Genomic DNA, 17,447 nt, shown 5'->3' with positions numbered 1-17,447 from the left:
GACTTGCAGTCCAACCTGTCAAATGGAGGACGACCTCAGAGTGTTGCTGAACGTTTACAACAGTTACAAGAATGTGAACATACGTGGAAAGACCGAGTAGAGACGCACGATGCCCATAAACATACGGTCGCTGGCAAGCTGTTAAAAGCTGGTAAGGAAGTAACTCCTGCTCGGGCGCGGCGACCAAGGAAAGCACGGCCGTTATCAGGATCTTTCAAATGTAAGTGATTCAATAATTTTATGTGTAGATTTTTTTTTTCACCTCAAATTGAACACAAGTATTTGTTCAATTCGTATGATTTATAAAAAATGTGTTTTCAAAGTAGTCTCATAAATAAGTTTTGTTTTGTCTGCACTTGTGAAATTGGAAATTATTAAACTGAATATTCTGGTTATTAAGTTAATGTACTGCATTTTTTGTAGATTTATTAATTAATGTTATTGAAGTAAAAGAAAATTTACACATAAGATAAAAGTTCACAATAAACAGTCCAGGCATAAATAATCTGTACAGCAATGTTAACAATTCTACCTCCCACAAACCACTTTAATGTTGGACAAAACAAGTCGGTGAAAATAGAAAAATTTCCTAGTAGTAAACAATTTTCTGGAATCCAGCAACACAGGATGTCAGTGACTTCAGCGAAATTTTGCCTCCAAAAATCTCATAAAACCATATTCTTTATAAAATGTTGATCAATTTCTGAAGCCAGTTGGAAACTACCTATGTCTGTTTACGCCCAAATTATCAACAACAAGAAATATTGAAAAATGTCACTAAAATTTTGGCTGGAAATATTATTATATAAAAACACCTGACATCACTTTTTAGTTGTATATTTTGGGGTTCATATATCATTCTTTTTCTGATTTAATGTTATGTAATCTATTGTTTATTTTATTGGTGTGTGCATGAACTTGTATTAATCACATGCAACTTTCGTGTTTAATGATCTATGATAATTTTATTAATTTTGATGATTTTGTTTTTTTAATAGTACCTGAAGGAATGCTGGAGGGTAAACCAAAAGAGGGGCAGAAGCAGTCTCCACTCGCTGCCAGCAAATCAAAGGAGGAGATTGAATCTAAAATATATGGGAGTAGCAGCTCCACTACATCGTCTGATTTCACATCAGAGTCGGAATTAGAACCTCAGCCGACTGCCGTGGAAATACATCAACCAGACAATGAGGATTTCACAGAATTTTTCAAAAGTTCATCGGTGACTGTGGAGAAAAGTTTTTCAAAACTAACGACAAAAAGTGAGACAATTCATGAGGTTGATGTGTCAGACTTTGATTTATTGGCTGGTGCTGCCAAGCCAATGCTCACACCACTTGGAGTACAAAAACGGTCTGCAATGCCACAGAGGCGTGCTAAGGCTTCGAGTAATCCATTGAAAACATTAAAAGCAAGACCCGACGTGAAATCGGAATATACTGAGATTAGGGCAGGTCATGCTGAGCGTGAATTCAAACGAACAAAGAAGGAGCAGAGTAAGTAATTAACGACATACTAAATCCGAACTACAACGTCATCTCGTGATTCTGCCTTTGCTACATATAAACATGTACATCACTACATTGTTGCTATGCATCTTGTTGCTTTCCACCATTTTTATCAAAAATGCATTTCTACAGTCCATTTTAGTTGTCATTCTAATTTCAAATACATGTAAAGTACATGTTACCACAATCCAGTTCCACGAATATCAAGAGATAGAGATAGAGATCGAACCTGTAAACATTTTGTAGCATTGAACTTGTCATCGAGATTCTTATTTTGGAGACACCGAGTCTTAGGTTTTATTAGCTCCGCTGTCGACTTTGTCGAGCGGAGCTTATCATATGAGTGATTGTCCGTCGTTTGTCGTCCGTGTCAATGTTTTACTTTTTCGACTTCTTCTTGAAAACTACAAGCCTGAATGCTTTGATACTTGGTGTATATGTACCTTGGGTAGACCTCTCTTAGGTTTGTTCATTTCATGTTGATATCTTCAATTCTCTAATTTTGGTGAATATTTTTGTCATTTTTGGTAAAAAGTGATATTTTCGACTTCTTGTTAAAAACCGCAATTGCTTTGATATTACATATATAGGTACTACATGTGGACCTCTCTCAGATTTGTTCATTTTGTAATGATATCTTTAATTCTCTAATTTTGGTGAATATTTTTGTAATTTTTGGTAAAAAGTGATATTTTCGAATTCTTGTTAAAAACCAAAAGTTCAATTGCTTTGATATTACATATATAGATACTACATGTAGACCTTTCTCAGATTTGTTCATTTTGTGATGATATCTTCAGTTCTCTAATTTTGGTGAATATTTTTGTCATTTTTGGTAAAAAGTTATATTTTCGACTTCTTGTTGAAAACTGTAAGTCCGATTGCTTTGATATTACATATATAGGTACTACATGTGGACCTCTCTCAGATTTGTTTGTTTTGTGATGATATCTTCAATTCTCTATTTATTTTGGTGAATATTTTTGTAATTTTTGGTAAAAAGTGATATTTTCGACTTCTTGTTAAAAACTGTAAGTCCGATTGCTTTGATACTATTCATATTGTTCATTTTCTAATGATGTCTTCTGTTCTTTAATTGAAATGTGCATTGCGAACAGCGGAGCTATCTCAGCCGATAGGCTGCTTGTTCATGTTTTACAGAATATGGTTGTAGAATGCTAATGGAGATAATTCTCGACTTCTTTTTGAAAACTTTAATACTTATTGCTTTGATACTTGGTGTATATGTACCTTGGACAGACCTCTCTAAGATTTGTTCATTTCGTGATGATACCTTTAATTCTCTAATTTTGATGAATATTTTTGTCATTTTTGGTAAAAAGTGATATTAGTTGATTTCTTTTTGAAAACCACAAGTCTGATTGCTTTATTAATATACATATTGTTCATTTCTAATGGTATCTTCAGTTCTTTAATTGAAATGTGCATTGCTAACAGCGGAGCTATCTCAGCCGAGAAGCTGCTTGTTATATAGTTGAATGTATTAGCAAAAATTTGATTGTCCAACTATTAAAGAAGGACTACAGTAAATATCTCCTTAACAGTCTGTGGAACACACTGATATGAAATGGTTTTCTTCCATTATGCGTCACCATAAATTAACATACCCGGTACTTTCTGTATGACTATTTCAGTTGAGAAAGAATCAACATTTGCTTCCAGTGCTCTCGCTGGCCTTGCAAGTACGGAAGATTTCAGCAATGTAGCTCTTAGAAAGACATCAGATGTTCTAGCTGCTGACCAATCAGCTCTGTTATTACCATATAAGGACGTTATGCTTTTACAAATCAAAGGTGTGTATGATAATGCAATCCTCAATATCTTGAAGAATATAATTCAAATACAAAAATAAATGGTGCATATAATGTTAGTATTCCATATTGATTTAATAACATACTAGGGTTTGAACCAATCAAAAGCGTGGTTCACTCATTACTCAAAGCGATATCAGTGAGCATATATTTATTACCAGGTAACCAAAACAACAAAAGCTTTCTATTACAAATATCGATAGATCTGTCGAAACATGTGTGATCGCCTGCAATTTTGGGAATATTAACACTTCGTTGTATGGTTTTCAGGTCGGCGTTCAGTGCAAGTGAGACTAGTTGAACCAGTCCCAGCATCACTAAACAAAGGCGACTGTTTTGTGTTAGTTACACCAAAGGCGCTGTATCTATGGCAAGGAGAATATGCTAATGTGATCGAGAAAGCGAAGGTAAGAAAAATTAAGAGTATACTAGACAAAGACATATAAAACAAGTACGAGAAGATCTATTGAATGTCTCAACCACCATCTTGCTTGTATTTACATTTCACTATCTACAAATTTCAGGCAGGTGAAGTTGCTCAGACGATCCAAGCTAAGAAAGATCTTGGATGTAAAGCAGGTGCTATTACAATGATAGACGAAGAGAAAGGAGAGTTTATGGGACAGTACAGAGCTTGGAGGAACTTCTTTGAAACCATTGGAGGCAGAGATAAATATGGAGGCAAGAATTAGCCCTAATTAATCATATTTCATTGTGCTCTTTTTTGAATCATTAATTGCTCATTTTAGTCCCATCCCAAACTAGGGGATTGGCCTTCGTTTATTATTACCGGTATAACACTGAAATTGTGTTGAAGGCTGGCAGTCATGGCGAGTGCAATGACTGCCTTTCAAATAAATACTGTCAGCACTTCACATGTGTGTATTTCTAAAGATTTATTATTGTTCTGCTGTTTTCTGGTTAGTCTTCACCTGCATTGCACACACTACACACAGTTCAAAACAATGATCAGACCAGGGCTCACAGTTATAACAGTATTTTATTGTCACAAACAAATCTAAACAATGGCCATGCATGCTATGTAATATTGGACAATTGACTAGCTTGCCTATGAATGTGCAACTGGTTTTCAGCACGTCTCTTACATGTAAAACTGGTCGTTAACAATATGTAAACATTCATTGTTGTGCGAGACCTCCCTATGTACATGTGAAGTTCTGATGACAGTATCACCAGTATGAGTATGTAACAGCTCAATTTGCTATTATTTTGTTATTAAATTTCTTTCTTTTCTATTTAAAATATCAGATGCTGGACCCCCAGAGGAAGATGAGGATTACGAGGTGTTTTTGACGGAAGCCAATATGATGTACACTGTGACAGATGACTCCCTAGTACCAATAGAAGAATACTGGGGGGTTTCCCCTAAAGTAGCAATGTTAGATTCCACTCAGGTAAGCTCAGGTTACTTTAAAAGCACAATTATTTTGTGAGCTTAATTTTGTATTTTGTTTTTAAAGACAATCTATATTGTTTTGAGACCATCTCAATTAGCAATGTTTCAAATACCACCTCATCAAGATATTATGACCACCTAAGATGGTTATTAATGACCACCTAAAATTGTTTAGTGTTAATGACCATCTAAGTTAGTTATCAATGACCACCTGAGATAGTTCAGTGATAAAGGCCACCTAAGTTAGTTATCAATAGCCACCTAAGATGGTTTGGTGTTAAAGACCAACTAGTAATTTAGTTACCAATGGCCACCTAAGATACTGTAAAATACTGTATTTTCACTTGGAATTAATTTTCGCTGTTTTCGCTGAAGGAATGATTCAGTGAAAATAAAATCCAGCGAATATATTCAGTGATAAAGTTAGTTAACCTAAGTTAGTTATAAATGACCACCTAAAATACTATAAATATATATACATTATTTCAGCTTGGATTAATTTTCGCTGATTTCTGATGAGTTGAATGTAAAATATAGGAAAAAAGGTGTATTTGCTGATTTTATTTCCACAAATTTTATCCCTTTAGTGAAAAATAATTTAAAATTACTTTGCTTTAATGTTGAAGACCAGTTATTTAAATTAGTTATGATATATTTATATCATTGGATAAGTCTTTGTTTTTGTTTTTTTCTTGCAGGTATTAGTGTTTGATTTTGGGAGTGAGTTGTACATATGGCAAGGAAGACAGTCATCGTTACCAGCACGCAAGATGGGTGTCAGATTAGCTAAGCAATTATGGGATACCGGATTTGATTATTCAGATTGTGAATATAATCCCTTCTATCCTATGGATCATAACAAACCAAAGAAAGGTCAACGACCACCATGGGCTCTTTTTGCTAAGGTAAGTAATCTATAGAGGGCGGTGTGTACAATTTTTGAGTCTTGTCCATGGATTTTTTTACACCTAATTTGTTATTTCTCTTCACAAGGTGAATGAAAGAGTGGAGACCGTCTTATTCCGGAGTAAATTTCAAGATTGGCCAGATGATTCCCGGATAATTAAAGTTAAAGGGCCAGAAACTGAAGAACAAAAGGTATCTTTTTTTTCTCCAGATATAAAGTACCAATATCTGTGTATAGGTTTAGAGGTAGCGATTGTTTTTTAAGCTTGGCACGATATAATCGTCTCTTTTTTTCACTGCCTGTCTTGCACATAACTATCCGTCTGTACAGCTCACTCTGATGCTTGATTCTAGGGTGAAGTTATGGAATTGAAACCATACGATGCAAAAATGATGGCGACTCCAAACAAAGAGAAACCCTACCTGGTCTTAGAAGGTGTTAATGTTGGAAGAGGAACCGGTAAGCCTCTCCCCTTGTCAATGTAATGGCTCATTCCAATATATTTCACAGATTTACAGAATCAAATCCAGTGCTATGAGTAAAATAACCATTTTTTCCAGATATATTTCGTTCATATTTCCTATCTAACTAACATGCATTAGCATCCCTGTGTGACCCATGTCCCAGTGAGTGTTCCATGGAATCTATGTTTATTAATAACTAGTGTAGCACATGTTTGACCTAACCTTGACCCAGCTGTTACATGTATATATCTAGGTGCATGAAAATGATTTAGATTTGATTAGACATGATAATGATTACTAACATGTTTTTTTCTGCATGGAATGGCTGCCTGTCTCTAGGTTTGGACTGTAATGAGAGAAAGGATAAACAAATAGAAGGTGAAAATTGAAAATACAATCAAAACTTTGATGTCTATTCTATTTCTGTACTTTTTGTTTTTAATTTAAAAAAAGATTCTTTCTCACTGAAATATTCTTATTAGCAGAAGAGTTTATTTTAATTTATTTTTCTAGACTATGATTGGATAACAATTATGAGAAATGATTGCTCATTTGCATATATTTGCATAACAGTATTACTTGAAACAGGCTCGTTAAAATGAAATAGATTTGCATATATTCACCAAAGATCGTTGTGAATTTATGCTTACCATTTAAACTGAGTATCTCATATTTGTGAAATAAAAATGGCTGTCAATCGTTAAATGAATAATGCTAATCACTAATTTGCATATATTTAAATAAGGATGACTACCAGTTTATGCAAATTAGTTATTCTATTTTAAGCATGTTTACTCATTTGCATATATTGACAATTGAGGTTGAGACAGTATCAATAAAAATATTCCAAAATTATAAGATAGGTATATTTTGTGAGAAAGATTCTAATTTCTGTTTCTCATAGGTAGTAGTAGTCTTTCCTGTTTGCCTGCATGTTTCTGTCTTCCTTCCTACTCGCTATGGATTATGGGTAATCATGTGATGGTCACCAACAGAGAATGAATGCGTGTTTAGAGTACAGGATAAACACATTCACTTTAGAGTGAAATACAAGATTTAGAGGCATGATATCTGTATTTTTATCAAAAATAAATTCCTGTAATTGTGTAGCTTTGACTACAGGCACTGCATGCCTGTTAACTGGAATAAATATAGAGACAAATTGCTGACACGAAAACCCATAAATAGAAAAACGTATGCAACTTAGTATTTCATTTTGACTACAATAATATTGATGAAACATTTTCCATGAGTGATTTCTCTTCAAATCTTCTTCAAATATGTTTCTTTCAAACACCCTAGAGTGGAAATGAAATATTTTCATTTCATAGTTTAAAAACCGAAAGATTACCTTGTATCTTAAAATACTGCCAATGATGGCACTGCTTGTGACCTATGTTAAGGTCATTGAATACAGCTCATTGATTGGTTGTACAACCTTTACATTCACTTGCGTTATTTTGCATATATGTATGAACTTACCGCCAGATGAGCAGTCACACTACCTTAGTTTAGTCCTTGTTCACTCACTCCAAGGTGATATCTACAGTTTATAAAGTTTTGTAACTAAATTTCAAATAGTTTTAATCAACAAAACTGCACAATTGTGATCAACACTTATCAAATGGTTATGTCCAAAATTAAAAGTTAAAATTATCAATCTAAAGACATTAAAATTTGCAAAATCTGCACCAAAATGATATTCAAAGTGTCAGAAGTAGTAGAAATACATCAACAAAGTTGTGAAATATGCACATTAAATGTCTCACTGAATATTGTCTATTCATGATTACCATAAATCCATAGTTTAATTTTTGTTTCAGATTTCCAAATGTATTATTATTTTACTATTATTTCCTCTCCATATCTTCAGTGAGTCGCTGTAACTGTCTTTTTTCTTTCTTTATTATTTTATAAATATTTCAAATCAAGTTGTGATAAAATATGGCAAATTGATTTATTGTTACGATAATGAGTGTTTAAGATCAATGCCCCCATCAACATATTGGTGAATCTGAATAGAATTGCAGCGGCAATTGTTTTTACGGCAAGTCTGGGAAGTATTTGTGTATCAAGTTTGTAGCTTGTGAATTGACTGACAGTTTGTGTGTTTGCTAAACAGTTGGATTTCAAACTTGCTGAGATTGACACTGGTAGAGCGCACAACAATCCACTGGCACCATCAACTGTTCTTATTCACTAATAAACTGGCTCCAGTTTGTGTTGTCTGTTATACGAGTGGCAGTCCTAATACATAATAAAGTCATGATGTCTTGCATCGGCCATCAGCATTAACTGTAACACCACTCTACTAGTGTATTCTTCAAAATACACCAGTCTTCAGCAATTGCATCAAATTGATCTTTTCATAATCAAACCTTTTCTTTGGAATGTCTGGTGTCACGCATATAGGAGATCTCTTAGAAAAAATGTCAACGTGGATATGTCATTATCGATGACTTGTTCAGATCTAAAGCTGTCAGCCAATTCACAACAAGCTTGTCAACTTACTGCTCCACTACTTCCGAGATTTTGATTTAATATCTGTCAAACATTTATCTGGTAACATGTCCTCATTTTCCTACATTTATGTTTATTTATTTTCTATATAATTTTACATGTATCTTTTAAAAGTCAGTTGTTCTTCCCCTTGATTAGCATTTATGTTTATTTATTTTCTATATAATTTTACATGTATCTTTTAAAAGTCAGTTGTTCTTCCCCTTGATTAGCACTTTTTTTGAAAAAACTTTACCAAATTATATGTTTTTCAGGTTACTACGACAAAGTTGAAAGGCGTGGTACGGTGATTACGACACTGTCTGTTGTAACATGGCATGTTTTAGAATATGAACACAGTATAGTACCGAAGGAATCTTTTGGTCAATTCCATGAAGGTGACACATACGTAGTACGATGGCAGTTTAGGGTTGAAGCTGCTGGTAAGTAATGTATAATATTAATCAAATTGTTATATTTCGTTCACTGCGAGATCAAAAGTTATGCGTGAAATCAAATGTAAAAACAGGACAGACAAAGGTCATAGCGTCGTAGTTAAAAATTAAATCGTTTGATTTTTACGGCAGACATTCGGCATGTATCTTTCATGCAACTCACAAGATCTCGCAGTTAAATGCAAAATTATCTATTAGTTGTAAGTTATTTCTCGTGTCAATCTTCATAATTTCCAGGAGCGAACAGATGCAATGTATGTATTATTTTAACAAGAGTCTTGCTATGATTTTATTTTTTCAGACATGAAAGACCTAAAGGGGAATCTATCAAAGAGAGCAAAAGGTCATGGCAAAGAAAAATGTGCTTACTTCTTTTGGCAGGGATTAAAGAGTACTATTAATGAAAAAGGAGCTTCAGCACTGATGACTGTAGAGTTAGATGAAGAAAGAGGACCACAGGTGAGGATAACCATGGTGACAGGGTGATGGGGATAAAAGGTTCCCATAGGTGAGGATAACCATGGTGACAGGGTGATGGGAATAAAAGGTTCCCACAGGTGAGGATAACCATGGTGACCGGGTGATGGGAATAAAAGGTTCCCACAGGTGAGGATAACCATGGTGACAGGGTGATGGGAATAAAAAGTTCCCACAGGTGAGGATAACCATGGTGACAGGGTGATGGGAATAAAAAGTTCCCACAGGTGAGGATAACCATGGTGACAGGGTGATGGGAATAAAAAGTTCCCACAGGTGAGGATAACCATGGTGACAAGGTGATGGGAATAAAAAGTTCCCACAGGTGGGTTTGTACCCTCCATGACTAACCTTGGTAACAGATTGATGGGGGTAAAAGACACACAGATTCGTATGGAGTAGAGAGGATTTACAAAATCAGGCTGACATCCTAATCATGATTTCTTTTAGATTCGTGTCGTGCAAGGAAAAGAGTCTCCAGCTTTCCTTCAGTTATTCCAAGGTGCGATGGTCATCCATATTGGCAAGAGAGAAGAAGAGGACACCAATACGCAAGGTAACTAGTCAATGACCAATAGAGAACTTTGTTATCTAGTAGACTATTGTTCATAACTCAGTGTGTGTGTACAGTCAACTGAGGATTCTGTTCTTTGCTTGTTTTTTAGCTACATCATGTGATTTTATGTTTTGTACTTGTATGCTTTATCTTATATTTAGCACCTTATTTTTTCTGCAATCCTTCCAGTATAATTGACTAGTGAATTGTTCTGTAAATGTTGATGCAATAACATAGTCAATGTCAGTGGCGGCCATCTTGTATTAGTACCGGGTGTGTGGTATGTGATAAAGATTTTGAGTGAATTGAAGAAGTCGCACGAATTGCAAAATTTTCATTAGTGGAAGAACTGATTAGGGTTCAGCATTAGTGTAATACAGCCGTGTTGCATTTTTGAGTCTGGCAATCTATCTCGTTCATTTCGATGTTATGAGCATATTCACTGTGTTTTAATTTCACAATATTGTCAAGGAAACGATAAGTTTTATTGTTACGGTAATTTACATACACGTAGATTTAATTTTAATAGCGGATTTTACTTATCAGCGAAAATAGCAAAATTAAAACCCAGTGAATAATTAATGCATTTACACTACTTATTTATGAATCATTTTTATCACTTGGTTGCAGGGGCCTACAGACTTTACTGCGTTCGTTCAGAGGACCCAAGCGAAGGATTCCTCGTAGAAGTACCGTGTACTGTGCAATACCTTAGATCTAGAACAGCATTTATTCTGTTAAATCTAGAACACCTCAAGAGAAACAAAGCTGAAATTATTCTTTGGTTTGGTTCCAAAGCCTCTTCTGCGATCCGCAAAGTAGCGAAGGCCACAGCCAATCAACTCAAAGAAAGGTGAGACATACTTTTGAATATTTCACAAATTTTCTTTTGAAAGAAAAAGTTCTCAAGGTACTATGTTCCTTAATGTTGCCCTTAAGAAAAAATGGTTGACAGCAACATCAATAGGTCTGTTTCCATGGGGATATGGGTCATCATCAAAAGTCTGATGGATTGTTGTGAACACAATTTCCAGTATACTTTGTAATGCATGTTATTGTACTTTGACAGACGCCCGTTAGAATGCAGTTTAAGTAAAGAAGTTGAAGTGAAAATAACTGAAATGGAAGAAGGAGATGAGAGTACTTTATTCTGGAAAGCATTGGGAGAAAAGAGAAGCAAGAAATCAACTTATAACTGCCTTATAGACAGTGAGTATGCTGCCATCTGTGGTCAATTCGACTTTTCTTTTTCTTTGATGAAATTTTCTTTTTATTAAAGAACGGTGGTCGTTGCGCTACACATGTGCGATATTTTTGTTCATAAACATTGATTTTCCCATTATTCAATGTGCTCTTCTAATGGAAATCAAAATGGGCGTGACAATCACTAATTCCCGTCATTGACTCCTTCAATACCGTCCAATCATCTAAAAAATACCTAATTAAAGCTTGGTTGCGTCTCAGTTTGTACTATGTGATCTGCGCAACAGCCAAAGTCGCCATCTTTGTTTATACGAGACCCATATGTCTCGCGAATGCGTGGCGCGACAACTACCGCCATTTAACAATTTGGTCATGCAGTTCTATTTTTACATGTGATGGATTATCTGTCTGGTATGAAACAAAGAACATCACAACTATGAATGATATTCACCATTACGTGTCTTTTTTTATCTTTTCTTTTATCTAGCGCCCCTCACTTATGACTACTCTGCACGTTTATTTCACTTGACAAGTACATCTGGTGTGTTTGAAGCTATAGAAATCTTAAATCCGAGTAGATCAGATCGATTCATTTCTCCATTTCCGTTCTTGCAGTCCGATTTATACAACGTTTCACAACCTGGTGAGTTGCATCTTCATTGTTATTTGGATAATTCAGGGTTACCAGAGAAATCTTTGCCTGGTGTGTAATAAATGAGAAAGGCTGCATCAGTTAAACTAAATTTAAAAAAAAAAACTTTTTTTATTTGCAGCCCAATTTTTATTTGACAATCACACGGAGATGTACTTATGGCAAGGTTGGTGGCCGGAAGACAGAGATGAAGCCCATTATGGTACCGGCTCGGCCAAAATGAGATGGGATCAAGATAGGAAATTAGCCATGGAAACTGTAATGGATTACTGTCAAGGTGAGTGCCCTGGATTCCAGTCTGTACGGATCCAACCCTAATTCTCAGGGGCGGAGCTACATCACAGAACCTTCTACGTTGTTAAACTGCGCACCACTGTACCACGTATTTCTATGGGCTCTGTGTGAACTGCTGTGGAACGCCGGTTGAAGAATTGGTCAAGGAAACGGCATAAACTCAACGCTAAAGTAATCCTGAGCAATTAAATTCATACAACGAACCGCATAATTGCGTGAAATTAGTTTCGAACAGTCGGTCCGTTTGATTTATTGTGCGTTTGTCTTGCCAGACACCTGGTGCGTCGATTGCTTGTTGGCCGATATAACTGTAACAACAAACTGGCTACATTTTAAAAACAATCAGCGACGAAAAGGCGAAAGTTAATGAGACAAACCATTTTACTCAAAGAAGTGGTTCGAAATATACCGATAACTAAATCCTGTAATAAGCTGGAGCTGCCTGGCACCCGGGTCTGGCAACCCAGTCTGGCACCCGGGTCTGGCAACCCAGTCTGGCACCCATTTGAGTTCAGGAAGTGGAAGTTTCACTGAACACGCGTTGAGGCACACAATGAGCGTTGTTGTGAAAAGCATTTGTGTGTGTGAAATAGTCTGGAGAATTTGTTTTAACAAAATAAAGGTGTTTAGAGCCACCACCGTTGTCTTTAATAATCAGCTTTGAAAATTTCTGTATTATATATGCTCTGCCGTTGAGCAAATTACACCAGCTGACACTAGATCATTCTTCAGTGCAACAGGATATCTATTTGTTTAGCTCAGAAACTGTACAAAACGGCCCTTTTTATGGCCACCACATCCTCCAGAGAGATATACCGTGTTTTAACGAGTGTAACAGTTTTATTTAGCTGTGGGTCTGTTGCTCTTTTTGTGTCGGTTATTAGTCTTTGTGGTGGTTTTTTTAGTTGGTGTCATCAAATTTGTTATTTTCAGACATTAGGATTTTTATCGACACAGAAGAGCTATGCCCCCTATAAACTAGACTTCTTTTTGTTTCAATTTAGTCTTTTTAATGTGATCGCGAAAACTAGCGTGACTGCGAGAGAAATCACGACTGGACGCATCTGCAGGCGAAGTAGTTTTAACGATCACGCTAAAAGGACTAAAAGAACATTTAATTATTTTTTTTTTTAAAACAAAAGAGGTCCTGACTTTGCCAGTCTAGGTTAATCTTGTATCGGTAATGCTGTTCAGGGGAGTCTCAACAACTATCCGAAAGTACCGTTCTCTGAGAGTTTTCAGCCTGTTTTTACTGTGATTGTTTCCAGGCGGTGAAAATGAGCGCCCCAAGAATATGGTAGAATTCATGCGATGCTGTCATTGTTACTGCACATGTGCGTTTACATAGGAACAGTGTTCAGAAAACTGGTGTACATTTGAATAAAAGATAACTTTAGTTTTCACACATTTCACTACAAATCTAAATCACGATAATTATACCATAATTGTATTTTTTTTGCTCACAGAGAAATCTTCTAAAAAGCCAGTTAAAGCTTATATAGTCGACGCTGGACTAGAACCAATGACATTTACAAATTTGTTCCCTTACTGGCATCATCCCAAAGAAGTGGAAGAACTGAACAGAAAGGTAATAACATTCTTTCAATGTTTAACTTATTTTTACGGATCCTACTAATTAACGTGCGAACATGCGTGGGGACAAACGAGGAAAAATACCTAACGAGCGGGGCAGCAATCCTTGGCAAATTGTGGCAAATTCTAGCAGCTATTCACACTTTTTAGAATCGATGCCTGGGCATTTCGGCGAGTCGAGTCCTCATGTTGTTTCGTAATGATAATGAAGTGGCAAGGTATAATGTTTACAATGCTGAGTGCTGTTGGCATCATTGTCATTTGTTATGGCCAGGATAATGGTATGATCACCAGTACAGCCATCATTATTACTTAACCTCAGTATCAGAGAATTTACCAATGATGTATGTTTATTTGTAGGAGGGTAAGACTGGTGATGTTTTGTTAGTCAAGGACGTCCTAGCACAGTTGACCAAATCAAGATATACATTGGAGGAATTAAAAGTGCGCCCTCTACCAGAAGGTGTAGATCCATCTAAACTTGAAGCATACCTATCAGATGAAGAATTCCAGGTAATCAATGGACCGTTTTCCGTTCATCCTGAGATTCTGTGTTATACTTGAAATCAAATGTAAAAACAAGACATAGCGTAGTAGTGACGTTAAAACATCGCAAGAGACTCACAAATGTGAAAACGTTTATGCGTATATTTTCGCAATTATTACTGTTCTTTACACATTCGATGATGATCAATTTTGATGATAGAGGGCAGTTTAACACAATATTCCACTCTCAAGGTTCAGCATTGAAATATAAAAACAAAATTTGAATTCAAAATTAAATTGTTAAATTTTTGCAGCTGACGTTTGGTCTGCGTCTTTCACGCAATTAGCGTGATCTTGTAGTAAGCAAAAATCATCTATTATCTGCTTATTCTCAAAATACCTATTTCCCTGTTTTACAAGTTGTCATGATTGCCTAATTGTCATGGAAATGACATCCAAAAGTATATATGCATGTTAAAGCGGGAGGGTCGTCACCTGCGCATGCGCCTGAATTGAGTCCCAAGCGATGATAACAACACACGCTATAAACGCAAAGACTCATGGGTAGACACTTGTTTGTAAACAATGACGCGCTATGCCCATCTGGCGCATGCGCAGGTGACGACTCCCTTGCTTTAAAATAATATAGTGGCAATTAACCGAGAGCCTGCTCTGCCATAAATTCACTTGTGGCTCGCTTTGATTATTAATCGTAAAAAATTGAACAAAACTCTTCCTGGACATATATTGAATGTACATTTTTATTGGTTTATCTTAACAGAAAGTACTGGAAATGTCAAAAGAAGAATTCTATCAACTACCACCATGGAAGCAAAACAATCTGAAAAAGGATCATGTACTTTTCTAATCGCAGTGGAAAAAAAAGCTTTTCATGGAAATGAATGCAAAGGAATTTTGACTTGCAATTGCTATAGTGGTTGCCATGGATACAAAAATGTTTTTACGAATGTATGCATTTGCTGATTGTGTTTTGATTATGACTACAAGACGTTACAGAAAGAAAGATGACATATCTGTTATGAATCTTGAAATCTTGTTTGATGAAACGTTAAAGATAGTGTGTGTTCATATGTAGTGTATAAAGACTTCATCCTGTTGCTAAATACGCCAAGTCATCATGGAATGCCGAGAGGAAATCTACGCATTATATCAACTTCTGTCAAATTATTTTACAAAACTCAAACACCAATGGTCATCTGAACATTGTAGTGATTAATCTGTTTCCATGGCAACTCACAGCCAGTTTGTGCAATGTATTGTGAGTGTCGTCTGCTGCCATTTTGTATTAGACGTTCATACCACATAGTAACAGTGTCCATAGCAACAAGTTAAAACAAATCTGACAATCATTTTAAAACATGTTTTTGACTGTACTTTTGTTACCTTTTTTATATGTAGTTAATTTATATTTTTTGTTTTTGTTGTTTAATAGTTATAACTCTATGCTGCCTTCAAATAATCATGCAATTTATAATGGTAATGAACCTGCCTTGTGAAATTTGACTCTGTCTTCCAGGTTTGCCAAATTACAATCCGTTAGCTATGACCTTTGAAAACATTACAAGTATGCTATATTATGATATAAATTGATTTTCAAAGAAGCAAAAATTTAATATCGACTCATTCTCTTAAAAACTCACTGTTAGTAAGTTAATTCAGATTGCCCAAAAGATTCTTGGGCGGTTGGTTGAAGTGGTGCTTATATGGTCAAAGGGTATGAATGAATGAATGAAGGAAGGCCAATAGTGTTACGATGTATAAATGTATGACATTTACAGTTTTTTTTATTCATCTTCCTTCTGGGGTGCTAGAATTCTACAATTGTCTGATTTCTGGACTCGGAGATAAACTTGATAACTGACAATCATCTTATTTTGGGTGACTCTTGCGTATCTATGGAATCGGCTTTACAACTTTTTTTCTGAATTTTTAAGAGACCTTTAATTCAAGCCTATACACCAGTGTATCTATTGAACGGATTGGTTCTTACAGAAGTAGCTTAGACATCTGACTTTGGTTTGACAAGACTGAACCCAAACAAGAACTGCTTTAAGTTTACAGCTGTTGTAGATGTAACTTTAAAAGTTACAAATATGCTGCAAAGACACTCCAGATAATATTATTAACTAACAAACTTAACTTTCAGACTCCCAGCCCACCTTATGTCTTAAGGAGAATGGCCAGTTGGTTGATTTACATTTCAAAATAAATGAACTTATTTCTTATATCAATAAAGCTAAATAGCTCCCTCTGTGGTGGTTTTTATTCATTGTTTTTTTTAACTTTAATAAAACGTTTTTGATTTGAAATGAGTGGAGGTTTTTTTGATTCAAACCGTGGAAAGTAACACTAGAGAGTGCTGTTCCTATAAGCGTTGCCAACTGGCAGACTGGTAAGTTTTTATATCATAAATGTAGATTTTTTTTGTATTTATATTTCAATTATTGTTTTAAAAAGAATAATCCAACATGTTCAAAGGGTGCTCAATATATATTATCTGCATATCATGGTTACCATAGCAATGGGTGGATATTTGTAGTTTGTGATTTTTTTTTTTGTAAAAAAAATTGTAAAGATAGTAAAAAAAATGAAAATGTCATTTGTGATAAGAAGGAACTTGAAGATAGTCTGAAAAATATTTGTATTATTGTTTTAGTCGTCAACAGTGTAAATATGTTTCCTTGCACACACCTCTGTATGGAATAGTATAGTCCAGTTATCATAGTGTAGTAATGTACCACATCTCGGGGTGGTGAAGAGATTTGGCAGGGTTAGTTTCTGCTTTTATGGGTGAATTTGATTATGTACTTACATCAATCGCAAATAAAGTCGCCTTGTGTTAAACAGATCACTTTTAGATTCTCATGTTGTCTAGAAATTTTATGCCGGATGAGTGGAAATTCTTATGAAAACGATCATTCTTTCTGGGTCTGCTCATGAAAAGTGTAATGCCCCACTCCATCAGTTGGAGTCGAGTTGATATGCTATTCCCGTAGAGAAAAAAAAATAAAATATTTGCGCCAGTACTTCTTATCATGTACAACTGTACCTCCTATAGCCCAGTTTCGTAACATTATGGGAGG

At 35.4% G+C, this 17,447-nt stretch overlaps 1 protein-coding gene across 8 annotated transcripts in view; it reads left to right on the top strand.

The window, feature by feature from the left end:
- Positions 1-17,212, top strand: part of LOC100367546 (uncharacterized) — a 119,779-nt gene extending 102,567 nt beyond the window's left edge. For 7 of the 8 annotated variants that reach the window (XM_085495907.1, XM_085495909.1, XM_006824074.3 and 4 more), the window contains 20 exons: positions 10-220; positions 999-1,496; positions 3,164-3,322; positions 3,611-3,747; positions 3,865-4,021; positions 4,610-4,755; positions 5,456-5,662; positions 5,751-5,855; positions 6,018-6,123; positions 6,468-6,506; positions 8,903-9,070; positions 9,384-9,541; positions 10,010-10,115; positions 10,746-10,968; positions 11,185-11,324; positions 11,806-11,961; positions 12,092-12,247; positions 13,731-13,852; positions 14,218-14,370; positions 15,125-17,212. In XM_085495907.1, the coding sequence (XP_085352033.1) occupies positions 10-220; positions 999-1,496; positions 3,164-3,322; positions 3,611-3,747; positions 3,865-4,021; positions 4,610-4,755; positions 5,456-5,662; positions 5,751-5,855; positions 6,018-6,123; positions 6,468-6,506; positions 8,903-9,070; positions 9,384-9,541; positions 10,010-10,115; positions 10,746-10,968; positions 11,185-11,324; positions 11,806-11,961; positions 12,092-12,247; positions 13,731-13,852; positions 14,218-14,370; positions 15,125-15,211 (3,234 nt within the window). In that variant the 3' untranslated portion in view covers positions 15,212-17,212. The remainder of the gene's footprint in view (positions 1-9; positions 221-998; positions 1,497-3,163; positions 3,323-3,610; positions 3,748-3,864; positions 4,022-4,609; positions 4,756-5,455; positions 5,663-5,750; positions 5,856-6,017; positions 6,124-6,467; positions 6,507-8,902; positions 9,071-9,383; positions 9,542-10,009; positions 10,116-10,745; positions 10,969-11,184; positions 11,325-11,805; positions 11,962-12,091; positions 12,248-13,730; positions 13,853-14,217; positions 14,371-15,124) is intronic. The other variant, XM_085495908.1, reaches the window with a different exon arrangement.
- The last annotated feature ends 235 nt before the right edge of the window (positions 17,213-17,447 follow it).

This window comes from Saccoglossus kowalevskii, chromosome 22 (assembly GCF_978046115.1).
Source record: "Saccoglossus kowalevskii chromosome 22, keSacKowa6.1, whole genome shotgun sequence".
Taxonomy (NCBI): domain Eukaryota; kingdom Metazoa; phylum Hemichordata; class Enteropneusta; family Harrimaniidae; genus Saccoglossus; species Saccoglossus kowalevskii.
The sequence above is the reverse complement of the archived record's forward strand: the minus strand, read 5'-3'. Positions and strand labels throughout refer to the sequence as shown.